The 13920-nt window shown below is 47.8% G+C and overlaps 1 protein-coding gene across 1 annotated transcript; it reads right to left on the minus strand.

The window, feature by feature from the left end:
• Window positions 1-5089: 5089 nt before the first annotated feature.
• On the minus strand, window positions 5090-13225 carry LOC142415038 (putative P2Y purinoceptor 10). The gene is made up of 2 exons (XM_075512982.1): window positions 13150-13225; window positions 5090-7749 (listed from the first exon to the last, which is right to left on the minus strand). Exon 2 carries the CDS (start codon window positions 7745-7747, stop codon window positions 6725-6727), a length of 1023 nt encoding a protein of 340 aa, XP_075369097.1. The 5' UTR covers window positions 7748-7749; window positions 13150-13225; the 3' UTR covers window positions 5090-6724.
• Window positions 13226-13920: the final 695 nt, after the last annotated feature.

Genomic DNA, 13920 nt, shown 5'->3' on the forward strand with positions numbered 1-13920 from the left:
TCCTGTATTTTGTTTCTCTTCGCCACACCAAACGTGTACAGCTAATGACGCTAAAACAACTGGGAAGGCGATGATGTCGTTTGAGCCACTGCTGGTCCGGCAGAGACCTCGGACACGGATTTATTTCCCTCTTTTTGCACAGAAGTGGTGTTAGGTGATGGAGTCCTTCGGTCGAGCTGCTTCTGCTTTTATCTGCAGTCACTTGCCTTTTGCTCGTGAAAAAAAATATAAAATACAGAAGCAAAAATTTTCCAGTAAGTGCTTGCTGAAGGAAAACTGAAAACTGCCAGTGTAAGTTACTGGAAGGTAGTAATTTCCCTTCATTTTCTTGGAAGTTTGGTTAGCCTCAGACTATCAAGGCTATAGGCTAAAGCTAAGGGTTTGGACTTTATTTCTGAAATAATATGATGGTTTAAGGTAGAGATTTTCCCAAAATACTATTGTTAAAAAAAAATCCCATAATATGCATCATTCCCAATTTCTTTTTATTCTTCTTGCCTCCTTTAATTCCTTTCCCATATATGTGTATATATATGCATTACATATAATTTTTAGTTCTTTTACTGCCTGCTAAGTGTGACCGTCTCTCTGAATTGCTGAAAGCTGGCAGGCATATATTGTGGTGTAACTTATTACAAGCTGCCTCATTTCCAGCTGAACAGTTTTACTTGATACACAGTGTCGCATCTTACAGCCCAGGGCTTGCAAAAATAATCTGGCTGTTGGCCTCTTTCCCTTTCTTACTGTAGGCAATGTATAGATAGAACTATTCTTGCTCTATTCATCTATTTTCTGTAATTGGTCCTATGACCCCACAAAATTGACAGAAACATAACTGTGGAAGAGAAATGAAAGAAGGAAGCTATTATAAACTTTAATTGCAGAATAAGTCGCCAGCTCAGGGTCTGGGATCAAGCGTGCATCTTTCCCCACGGCATCCGAGCCCACCGGCTCTGCCGGCTCCGCAGTTGCCAGGGTTTCCCTGTGCTGGCAGCGATGCTGACCACGGGGACCTGCGTGCGCTCCCGTGCCATGCAGCGGTGCTTCACGACAGTAGCGTAGCGAACGGAGAAGAGGATCCTTGACCTGAAGCGTCCTGTGGTCAGTGGAGATGCAGTTACTTAAATCCATTGGTCAACAGCCTCATGAAGGCAAAGGCAAGACTGGTTTATATACAGTTTATATACCAGCCTTTATAGATGTATCTATGGGCTTCTTCGTTACCGCTTGCTTCATCACCGCCGTGTAAACGTAGCCTGCTAGCAAATAAGTACCTGCGAAGCCCCATGCTTCTCGTCTCAGCTGAGAGCAAAGTGATTTAGAAGATGGCAAGAGCTGTTTATCGTTCCAGGTTTTCTTCTTGCACATCTTTTCAGCAGCTGATGCTGATCCTTGGAAGAAACAACAGTGCTCGTGTACTTGTGAAACATTCACGGATTTGCAGAAGGGAGGCTGGCACTGCGCCCCATCCCTCTCCAGAGGTTTAAGGTTTACCCCAAAGTGAAGTGGCTGTTTTATCAGGATATCCTGCCTAGGACATCCTACTTCTGTGTCCACAGCACGCATCCAGCACCGTACCCAGCCATCTCTGAGCCCTATTTTTAGGTACGTGTTTACAGCGGGGCTGCTGGGGAAGGAGGGGTCGGTGGATGGCCGACCGTAGTGAGGGTCAGACTCCCACCTCAGGCTTCATACCCACGTTGAGTCCTTCCTCTGCTGATTGGCTTTCTGGAGTACTTCTGCAGAAGATCACAACCTTCCTTGTCATGAAAGGCTGATGGATTGACAAGCCTCAAGCCTTTTCCTTCAACATGTACTAATCAACCTCTCCGTTCTTCTTTCAACTGCGTGCATATTTTTGTTTAGCATTTTTGCTCTTCTGGCTCATTACCGATACTAAACATGCATTTTACGCTATGCAATGTTACACTTTCAAAGGCAGAAGACACAAAGGAATTTTTAAATAACTGTGAGACTTTATCTAAGGCCTCCAGATAAAGGTCATCTTTGCCTTAGCCTGGTATCCTGTGGGCAGAAGGCCAAATGCATATGATCAGCATCTCTTTAAGCACTCAGCATTTAGAAATATCTGACAGGATGCACCTGAAGGATGTACAAAAAACAGGGGGCTGTTCGGGAGAATAAGGTCTTATTCACACAAAGCAACTCGCCCCTTGTACAGAGACTTGCTATGGTTTGACGGGAGCCGTCGGCCCGCGGCCCGCGGGGCTGGGTGCGTCCCTGGTGCCCTGCAGCACATAGTCCCTCTCGCCGCTGCACAGCGGTCTCTACAGGGGTGGCATTTCTAGGAAGCTTTCATTTATTTTACAGCAAATAATTGCCAGTCGCTCCCTACCTTTTCGGGCTAAGCCCTTGTGTAATCCACAGACCCAGCATTTTTGGTCAAAATGCACCAGTCATAGCCCCAAAATCTGTTAAATGCAATGAAGGGTTTTCATCTTTTTGAGCTGGCTCCTAGTTGTTGAGCTGTTATCCTGCATTTACGGCACACTTTGTCTCTTCTCTGCACAGAGAGCTAGTAATTTCATTTAAGGAAAGAAAATGAAGCTGAGGTACTCGCAAGATCCTGCAGCTCAGAACCTGAGGCTACAGAAAGGCATTAAATCCCATGGGGTTTCTTTCCAAATACGTTTGCTGTCAAGCACAGGAGGGCCCTTTCTCAAGAAGGAGAGGAATTACCAGACCTCCGATACCAGTTAAGATGGGGTGGCCATGTGCTGGCACTGCAAAGAAACGTGTTTTCTGTTGCTAACAGGTGAACGGTTCATGTGCTAGAGAAGGAGAATGTCATGCCGTGGTTTTGCCCAGGGCCGTGCCATCGGGGGGACGCGCGCCGCCGTTGGTGCGGGCGGCTTGGACGCCTCCCCGTGTTTCCCCCCGAGCAGTTCCCTTCGGGGCGAGGCTTGACGCAGGGTTGCCCCAGCACCAGGTGCCAGTGGAGCCCTTCAGATCCATCCTTCACAAACCTGCATCGCTGTACCCGGCCTCTTGATTCCGATAATTTGTGCCTTTCTGGGGCATCTTTGTCGAAAGACCTTTTTTTTGTGTCTGCCCAAGAAGGATGAAGATGTCTTCTTTTTATAGCTGGTGAATCCGGGCAGTGGGACCAGCACAAGAGATAATCCAGGAGCAACATCATGAAATTATATTTCCTCTTGTCAAAATAATAAACGTGGTTTATGGCCACAGGAAAGGGGGTGAATTACAGGAACCGGAGCCGGGCACATTGTGCCTTTGAAAGTGTGAGAGCACTGGCAGGCAAAGCCAGCACCTGCAGCCCCAGGTCTTGTGTCGGGTCCAGCACCTCCCAGCCATGAAGGCAGCCGAAATACTGTCCTCCTCCCCAGTAACGCTGGATTTGTCTGCTCTTCTCTTGAGAGACACTGCTGAGGTTCTGGAGGCCTTGGACTAAAGGCTTTGAGTGTCACATATGGGTTTGTGGAGACCAAACTGACAGTCTTTGACTTTCTATATGCTTTCAGAAAATTACAAGTTTTCCTTGATTTCTTTTTACTTTGAATTGTTGCTCTCTAGGCTAGCTCACCATCATGACCATCTTGGCTAACTTTCTGTCGTGGTTTAACCCCATCCGGCAACTAAGCACCACCCAGCTGATGTAACTCTATCCCAGCCAAAACCAGTACACTTTCCCACACACCAGAGAAGACCATTAGACCAAGTTGTCTAACCTCCTCCACACCAAAGTGATTTGACTTGAAAGGCTGGAAGTGTTGAGTGTGTGACTTTTCCTTACAGGCTGGGGCTGCAGGATGTAAAAGACCATTTTGGGGGGTCTAAGGGAGTTCTGAGGGAGATTGAGCCAGGAAGATGGGGGGAGAGCGTGAGCAACCGAGGTGCTTGGGGATGCAGTCATGGTGACGGGGAATGTTATCCCTCGTGGAGCCACCAAATTCCTTGTTAAGGTTAAGGGTGGGAGAGCCACCATCGCTCTCTGGACATTCAGATGCTGGAGCAGGTATTCCCCCGCTGGGTCCACGTTATAACTTCCAGTATGTAGAGGACTATAGTGACCAATTTCTGCTTTACCTTAGTACCAATCTTGTCGTCAATAGCGTGAGTGCTTTTTTTTAAGCCGTATAGATTTGGATCTGCAAAATGATTGTTGAATGAGATAGAGAGAGGAGGTTTCTGAAGTCCTGCCTGCACGTAAGGATGACAGCAGTCGCTCCTCCCCACCTGGTCACGCACCACCCGCAGCACAGCTATTTTCCCATGGAGGACCTTTCTCTCCCCAAAGTACTTCTAAATCCAATGTAAGTGTTGTCATTTAAAAAAATATATATATATATAAACACCAGTCACGTTAGAACAGGGTGAAAACCTTTCTGTAGACAAGCAAGCAATCTGTTTAATAACCAAAGTTGATGCACTCCATCACTTGAACTCTTTGATTCAAGGAGGAGCTGGTCCCGTTCAGTTTTCTAGGTATAAGTGATAACTATGAAATTCGGCTTACGTTTGCAAAAATGCGTTTATTTTTTAAGCATCAGGTTTTGGCAAGAAAAATGTAGGACAAGCTACACAGTTACCATAACAGTGCCTTCGACTTGTTTTCACCTGATAAATGGAGAATTCTACGAGAAAGAAATCACAGTAAACCGCTCCCAGTCACATGCCGGCTGATCAAGGTCCATATAAATCCTCAAAACAATCGTTGAAACTAAAGTCTCCTCCACTGCCAATATTATACAGAGCCTAGCTTATGAGAAAACTGCTAAACTGACAAAAATTCCATTATGCATGCTTAACTGTGTACCTGAGCGTCAACCTCTGCTCACATTTTTAAGGGGACTACTCGCAGTGTGTAAACATGGATGCGTATCGTTGGCGTAAGGAACTGCCAGCTCAATCGGAGAGAACGTTTCCATTGACTTCGGCGGGAGATGGACAGTTTGCCTACCCTGCAGCTTTCTCAGCAGAAGCCTGCAATAATACTCTGTGAAAGTTACTTTCTTCAGATAGGCACATTTTGGTAATTTCACTTATCTACATGCAAGATTAAGTCCATTGTACTGTAGCCCTTAATCATCTTCTTACAAATGGGAGGAGAACTACAAGAGCTTATTGTATTTGATCAGTATGTCTTCGCTGCCTTTTAGAGGAACGCCAGTGTAATGGTTATTTAAACCTGGCTATCGTTTGCTTTTTCCCATTTTATTGTAAAACAGTCAAGTGGGAAAACATAATACGCAGAAAATTCTTGGCTGAGGTAAAATGTAATTAAGTGGGACCGAGTAGTTAGATTTAAAATATATTTAGCACGTTTTTCTGGTATTTCTTCCATTTTTGTAGCAACATGTAAGATGCTGGCACTGGTGCTTACTGAGAACTGTACATATTCCTTTTGAAAAAACACAGGTTTTCAAAGGCAAAAAATCAGTGCCTGCGTTCAGCCAAAACAATCCCCAGGTATCATGAGGATACTCTTGAAGCGACACAAAGTGGGTGAACTTGGCCAAAGAGCTGTCACTAATTTACAATAAAGGGTAAATGGCATCCTTTCTTGTCACTGCTTTGCATATCTTCATAGCTGATTATAAAAATGTAAACGTTAAGATCACAAGAGGAGCTGGTGGAAAAAATCATGATGAATAATTTAATTAAGAAATTAGCCCATGCTCTATTAATGAAACCACCTTGGCAACGTCACCTCTCTTTTTTAAAAGATGCGTCAATTGAACCTGTTGAGCCGAGGTTTCGCGGGGCAGATCCATCACGGGTACCTCTGGGCCCAAGAAGCCACACGCAGAAGAGAGCGAGGACCTGAACGGTACCACCAGCATCGTCAAATCCACCTGTGCCGACGTCGAGTCTGGCTGCACCCGGCCCGCGGCACGCTCCCAGCGGTCCTGCCCCTCGGGGTCCAAAGGCGAAGGCCACATGCTGATGTCTCCCTTAGCCCCGGGAGCAGCTCGGAGGGGAAGAAAGTCACTCGGAGCAGGGGAAGGTCCCACTCTCTGGAGTGTTTGAAGAGCCGTTGGGAGAATTTGTCCTGCAGAGGGTCTTGCGCCAGCTGTAGGTGCAAGTTACAGGATGCGTCACCAATTAAGGAGCCAACTTAGAGCTGGATGAGGAGGAAATAGTGAACGGGAGGGGGAGTGCGGGAACGGTGAAGCAGAGGTAAGTGCGGTGACCGGAGGGATGCACTCAAAGCCAGGGCTGCCGTGCTGAAGCAAGTTGCCAACCTTCACACGTCTGCAGCCCTGAGTGTGGAGACCAAAACTGCCATTTATTATTACTTGCCATTTTCAGGTTCTTGTATGCGTTGTGTGCTTTTAGCAGAGAAGACACTTCAGCGGACGTCAGTGTATGGATGTAGGATTGTCTTTGGCTTGATCATAGAGCCATGGAGTTGGGAAAATAGAAGAAAAGCTCCTTGGACGTTTCCACCATTTCCTAGCAAAAGCTGTGTAGCTCCCTCCTGTATATTTTCTAGTCCAGCGAGGTCAGACGTGGGTGGCACAGCGGAAGGTGTAGTCACGCCAGTTGGGTCGCTCATCGGCTCCCAACACATCGGTCTTAAACGGAGTTTTATCTTCTATATATCAAAAGATTTCCACTGCCACAAAACTCCCCCGAATAAACTTGCAGGATCTTCCACAACAGAGTTGGTAATCGAGTATCACAGAACAGTCGCAGGTTTCATATGAAATATCTTCATTCTTTTAAGCTGGCTTTCTTGTCATTCCTTAATTGATGATGCACTCTCTTTGCTCATGAGCCGACTCCTGATGACCATGCTGCTGTGCCTTGATATCTGGTCCTGAAACTCTGAAGTCATAAAAAAATACAGGATCGGATCCAAACAGCAGTCCAGACTGGCAAGACTTAAGCAAAAGGGTTGGGTGTAGAGCGTGATGGTACTCAGGAAGCAGTCTGTAATGACGTTTTCTTTCACCAACATGTAGAAAAAGAAGTTGATGTGGTATGGTGCGAAACACACGCAAAACACGATGGCACACATGGAAACCATCCTTAAAGCCTTCTGCCTCTCGCTGCTGTTTTGCAGCGGTATCTGGAAGCCCCGAAGAGAGTCTTTTGTTTTCCAAGTACAGAATAAAATAATGATGAGAGGGCCGATGAACCCGAAGAGCTCTGCCGTGCCCGTCATCAGCACGGTGGCCACCTTGCTGTCGATCTGCCGGACTTGAAGGTCTGCAAAGCAGGTACTGTTGTTTTTGGCCAGGCCGTAGCTGCGCATGATGGGGAATGGCAAGCACGCCACCCCAACAAAGAGCCACACCACAGTGCTGATGGCTACATCGTACCGCCGCTTCCAGTCCTTGGCTTTGAACGGCTGATACAGGAAGAAATACCTCTGGATGCTGATGCAGGTGAGGAAACAAATGCTGGCGTACATGTTGAGGTACTTCAGGTAGAAGCACAGTAAGCAAAGGTATGTCCCAAAAGGCCACGTGGAGTTAATATAATAGTATATTCGCAGTGGCAGCGAGAGGACGTGAGCCAGGTCGGCCACGGCCAGGTTGATCATGAAAATGACGGCTTTGTTCTTCTTGCTGATGAAGCGACACAAGACCCATAAGGCAGCGCTGTTGGCCAGGAGGCCGGGGATGAATATGATGGTGTAAGTGGTTGCGTACAGGCTGTTTTTGAACGTTATATTGTGACTGGAGCAGGTCTGGTTGCTCTGCGTCATGACTGGGCTGCTGGAAACATCTGTCGTGGTATAGGGTGGGTAGGTCATTCCTGTAGAGAACAAAAACAGGATCTGTAAAGGCAAAGGCACTGCAAGAGTTGTCGATATTCACATTTGCATTTCCTATTTGACTATTTAGCACAAAGTAGAGGTTTGGAAATGTTTTCTGTATAAAACATCCTGCTGTCTTCTTCAAAGCTGCCCTTTCAGAGGTCTCCCACTATTCACGCAGAGGTAGGGGACCATTCCTGCTGTGTCAGTCCCCTTGCTGGGCTGCCCGAGTGCCATAAGCACGGGTGAAGCTGTGCCGTACTGCTAATAGAGGGGTAGGAGAAGCTGCCTCTGCTTTTGGCAGCTCAAGGTCATGGTGTGGTTTGGTCTGTGGGTAGCAGGGGAGGAATACATGGAAGAAAGGTGTGCCGTAGCCCAGCTTCTGCGTGTGGGCAACCACGTGGCTCAGCGATCAAAATGTGGATGCCAACCACTGAACCACACCTGCCCTGTTAAGCTGTCCCTTAGGCATTGTGCGGGTGGCACGTCTCCTGACCCTATCGGTGGACCTCATGGACCCACCTTCTCTGGCGTGATGGGGATAGGCCGTGTGGAAAACGGTTGGATTCGATGATCGTAAAGGTCTTTTCCAACCTATACGATTCTGTGATTTCTGTTAAAAGGGTAGCAGGGAGTGGGCTTGAGAAGTTTGACTGTGGTAAGTACAGCCAGTGCTCCTGAAGTGTGCTGCCATGTATTTAAGCTAATATAACAAGGAGAGACCTAATCAGGTCACCAACTTCCATTTCTCATCATCCTAGCAGCCTCCGTTTAACACTTTTTTTTCCATCAGATAATTTTATTTTTAGATACTTCCAATTTCTGGCTCTCCTTTGATTCAGATGAGTAGGGACAGCAAAATGTCACGTGTTGAACTGTTGGGCCATCTTTTTTTTTGGTCAGCTTTTGTAACTGGGACTTGTCTTCAGTAACGCAACACAGGCAGGAGGAGTTTGGTTTTATCGGGTGTTTCCCCTTAGGGATATAATTCTCATTACAGTGATTCCCTCCTGTGCCTAATACAACAGTTAAAATTGAGTATCGGCTTCCTATTTCGTGTGGCACTGCAGATACTGATTCATCCCTTCTGACTCATTTCCTGCACCACTGGCAAGGGGCATTTGCCAGAAAAAGTGTCTCTGTAGGTAGATATTAGTAACTCGTACCCTGTTACTAATGTTTTTTTTCCTTCATGTTACAAAAAAAGAGCAGCGTTTAGAGCTCTCAAGTGACAAAGAACACAAATAGCTGTTTTTTCAGCTTGTTAATTGTTGCGGTACTTGGACTTGGCGGTTCGTACAGACACCGTTCGAGGCTGCTATGGAAGGGTTGTAACTCAGGCCCCAGAAATGCCCAGACGTGGCAAGGTCCCAGCATGGGACACAGGCCACCCTCACCGCGGGTGCAGTGGCTGAGGCTGACAGCGAGCAGGGCCACCTAACCACAGCTCCTGCTGGCTCCCGAAACAGATGCTGCTGCCAGCTTTCTTGCTTTTCTTTTTAAACTTGCCTTTCATTTTCTCACGCTCTTCAAAAAGCAAGGTCTGCATGTTTATCTCCTGCAGCACCCTCAGCTTTAGCAACCGGGCTATATCCTTCATTTGCACCAAACTTCAAAGAAATGCTGCAGTCGAGAAACCCTCTGTCTAATCCTCCTCCTTCAGCAAGACGGCACGAGTACACGGAGCCCAGGTGCCTCAGAGCACACCTCCCAGGCTGGTTTTGTCCCTCCAGTCTGCAGTTCCCTCCCAGTAACCCTCGCCCCAAGGCAGCTCTGGGACAAGATGCTCTGCTCCGTGGTGGGGTGTCCCCAGCTGCCCCCGTCCCAGGACACCACAGCCTTGCTCCTATCACAAGGCCGGAACGTGCCCATGAGAAGGGAAGAAGGCTCAAAGGGTGCTGGTAATGAGGGAGAAAGATGCATCTGGCCCATGGCCTGACCACCACCGATCTGAGAAGCAACGTTGGAAGCCTCCCGCTCTCCTTTCTGGTGCTCCTCAGGACACTGAGACAGGGAGTGGACAGGGCATGGAGCAGAGCAGTGGGGTGTTCACTCAGGGCATTGCTTCTCCGAGCGGTAAATTTGGGTTACATCCCATTTCTTGAGAGTGCTGTGAATTTCTGGCGCTCAGGATGTTTGTGATCCCTTTCCATCTGGTTTGCCCGCAGCTCTGGCTGGACGTGCTGTCTGCTGCCCTTGTCTCCGGGAAGAGCACTGCTCACTACACCCAATTTCTGTCCCTTCAGGTGACCTCCCACTTTGCCAAGAAGCCATTAAAGAGCTACTTTCAAAGTTACTAGCTGCCTGGTTTCCCTTGAACGTCAAGGTTAGACTGACTGCCTGGTGCTCCTCCAACACACGAGTGCTAGATGGCCATCGAAACCATGGAGGATCAGGTACATTTGCAAAATGTTCTATTTTGAGGACGCGCTTGTATTTAAATGCTGGCCAGTGGACATGTGTTCTTCAGTTCAAATGAGTCATAACAGTCAGTTTGCTTATTGAGGTCCTTAGATACAGTTAACCCTTATTTACATTTCATGTGACAGCTAAGGACGAGACCGCAACATCGGCAATCAGAATAATCAGATTCAGGCTGCTGACTCAAACTGGCCTCTGAATGGAGCCATTTAGGGTAAACCGTCGTGTCCAGGATGTGTCTGCTGTAACAGGAGGGTCATGCTGAGTGCACACGCTTGATACCAGAATTCAGCCTTCACTTTCTGGTTGCAGCAAACTGTGCCCAGGCATGCGGACGAGCACAGGGCTGGGCTGCAAGGGCTGCAGCATGCCTGAGGCCATGGTGGAGCCCACAGCACGGAGAGGTTCCCCCTCGGCCTTCATCTTCATCTGCTAATTGTCCACAAGGTGTCAGAGTTAATCAAGAGTTAGGTATTTTTCTAACCCCCAAGGGACTAGGGCTGTCTGAGTGGCGGGAGGCAGAGGCGGTGGTGTGACTATGTTCTCGTGAGTTTGTGTTGCTTTCTCATAGGGTGACCCCAAATTGAAAAACTCTTGTGTTGCTGAGTAACTGATATGAGGAAAAAAATTGCTCCCAGGACTAGTCCTCATATTGCTGGTATTGACAGGTAGAAGAGTCCTGAAAAGCTGCACTTTGATGGAGACCAGGGAGCTGCTTTGAACCTTGGAGCCAAAAGTTTATAAAACCCAACCTGTGGAAATGCGGGTGATGTCCCATCCCCACCACCCCGAGCAAACGTAACACCGTGATTGATGAACAGGAGACGTATGACCCATGGAGTCAGAGAAAGCCTCTCCTTTGCATTCAACCAACGCGGGGTCAGGCCATTTACAATCAAGTGGACTGAGCAGGATGACCTGGCTGGCAGTGCAAAAGCATTAACGCAATTAATATATACGTGGGTGATGTCTGCTGGCTCATCAGAAAAGGGCACTTTCTGAGAACGAATGACTTAATTACAAAGTTATAAAAATATAATGAGATTAAACCATCTCTTTAGACAAAATGCACCCAGGCGTATGCACAAGGGACTACAAAACAATTGCATTTCTGCCCTTCCTCCTGCTTCTCCTCTTCAGATTGAGGCTTAATCCTACACCGTCCCCTTGTCCTCCCACCTGTGCACAAAAGCAGACACACAGAGATGCCACTGAGCATCGGTCTGAAATTAGGTCTCCAAAGCTGTTAAGAAAGCCAAGTAATTTTCTGCATGATGTGTGAAGGCTGAAAATCTCCATCAGATTTTATCGATGCTTATTTACATATTGCAGGGAAGACAGCTCCTACTAAAACATTGTTTTCAGAATATGAAATTAAAAAAAAAATGGTAGTGAATAAATACACTGTTATCTAACTACTGTTTTTTACATTTTAATTGGAGTCTGTATGTCTGAGACTGTTGTAATAAGGATATAATTAAGTGTGCACGTTATTACTTATAGCTGGACGTTTGGAGACTAAACGTGGCATTTCCAGGAAAAAGATGTTCATCCTGATAGGACTGAGAAGCACGGGAATGGCATTCTAAAGTCCTGGATCTTTCTGGCATGCCCATCAGCAGACGGGTTAATTGATTTGATTAAGACACAAATGCCTCTGCCCTCATTGCACGGCCGTGAACATCTCACACTGCTGCACTCATGCTTTGGTGCGAAACCTCCGCAGACAGAAGTGGAAAGTTCTACAGTTAAGGGTACTTTTTCTGGTTTTCTTCTTCCACAAAAAAGAGCAGATCTGGGTTGTCTGATCTGTTGTGATGAGATGTTTTCGTTTTGCAACACTAGTCTAACTCTCGGTTCTGCAGCTCCGGCAGCTGCAGAAGCAGGGCACGCGCAGGCAGCAGGACACCGGCAGCCTCGCTGGAGCGCTCGCTCCAGGCTGGGCGAGGGCTGTCCCGCGGACCGACTTCCATCACGGATGCAATTCCCGTGGCTGGTGATGTTCGCACCGGAGCCAAGCACTTTCACTTGACACCAGAAAACATGCCCTTGAACAAAAATCACACTCTTGCTTCACACATCCTACTGCTCCAGCCTGCTGAAGTCCTCTCCTACATACATCTGCGGCAAGCCAGACCTGACATACTGACTCACCTTCGGTGTGATTCCCTTTTGATTTACTTTAAGACATTTCAGATTCAGGGGCCACCCACTATGAATCCTGTCTATAATTGCCAAAGTGCATATGTGCTATATGGCCGTGCTCCCGTCAGAGCTGAGCTGCCAGCGCAAGTGAATGCAAGCCCATCAGTAAACCACCTTTTACAAAGTACAGTGTAAAAGCTTCACTCCATGAAGTAAGTTAAGTTTTAATCCAGACCAGTGACTGCAGTCTGAATTATGAATTAAAACTGCCTCAGGATTCTCATTAACAAAAACAAGTGCAAGCAATCTTGCTATTTTTGTCATATTTTGTCCCCCGGACTAGTATTAATTTCCTACTGTTGCGATTCAGTCCAAGAGCATTGGATGGCACAAAGACAGGCAGCACACAGATTTTTATGGTCGTATAAATCACCGTTAGAAAAAACAGATTTGCAAGTTTCCCTTACTGTCAAGTATGATTTTAAAAGAAAAGATACTCCCTGAGAAATCGGGCAAAAGAAGGAAATTGTGCCTAGTAATGACACTGGAGAACAGTTGGAGAACTGCTAATTGCCCACGCGATAACATTTTGCTTTCTCTAGCAACAGCAATTTCATGCAGCCGCTGTTTCAACTCCTCCATGTGTTCATGCAGAGGATTGGCGCGCAAGGAGGGCTGCTGTTTTTTCAACACTCAAAGCACTACAAATCTCCTCCTGGCAAGAGCCAACCCCTAAGAAAAAGCCCGAGGAGCGCAACGTTTTTGTAGGAAACAGCACAGGCTCGTTAACGTTGGTTCTAGATCACAAAGAGAGAGCTTAAAAGCAGCCTTACCTTTTCAGGCAGAAGCCCAGCTAAGTGTAACCGTGCTGTCAGGAGGAAGTGGAGTGTCCCAGCTGCACCGCACCAGCCTTGTTTACATGTGCACAGCGACCTGAATGACATCACGGCGTGCCGCAAGGTGCTGCTTTGCCTGCCCGCGGCTCCGCGCTGGGGCGGGCGCCTGGCTCGCAGCCCCCACCTGCTTTTGTGGGACTCGCTTGCTGGGCTCCCAGCCCTGCCGAGCTAAGTCCCGGCCAGGCGTGCGCACGGTTGCCCCAAAATCGGGTTTATGTGCCTTCGTCCGCGGTGTTTTCTCTCCCGCCGCTCCGCCGGGATGGCTCAGCACGCCTTGGGCTGCTGCGGGACGAGGTTCCGAGGGGAGCTGGGGGCTGCTCTGTGCAGGGCACCCCTTCCTCCTCTCCCACTCTTCCTCCTCTCCAAGCACAGCTCCGAGCCGACCGTGGAAACACTCTCGAGGTTTCTCCTTGCTCCTCCCTGGGAAGTTCAGCTTTGCTCTCGCCTCCTGATCGCGGGGCCGCAGACAGTCGTTGCTGCACGTGAGCCTCGGCTGGTGCTTGCTCTGTTTCACCTAGTGCCAAGTCCTCTCTTGCTGATGAAGTCCAACTTCCCAATGGCTTTTTATAGTGCTCGTGTAAGCCTTGCTTGACATTTCTCTTGAGCTAAATAAGCAGGCAGCTCAGTTTACATTTGCTGGAGTTTGCTGCCAGCAATGTCAAACGGTGGCTCTTCTTGAATTGCTTCAAACAATGGGGTGAAATCCGG

The sequence above is a fragment of the Mycteria americana genome, chromosome 10, assembly GCF_035582795.1.
Source record: "Mycteria americana isolate JAX WOST 10 ecotype Jacksonville Zoo and Gardens chromosome 10, USCA_MyAme_1.0, whole genome shotgun sequence".
NCBI classification, from domain to species: Eukaryota; Metazoa; Chordata; class Aves; order Ciconiiformes; family Ciconiidae; genus Mycteria; species Mycteria americana.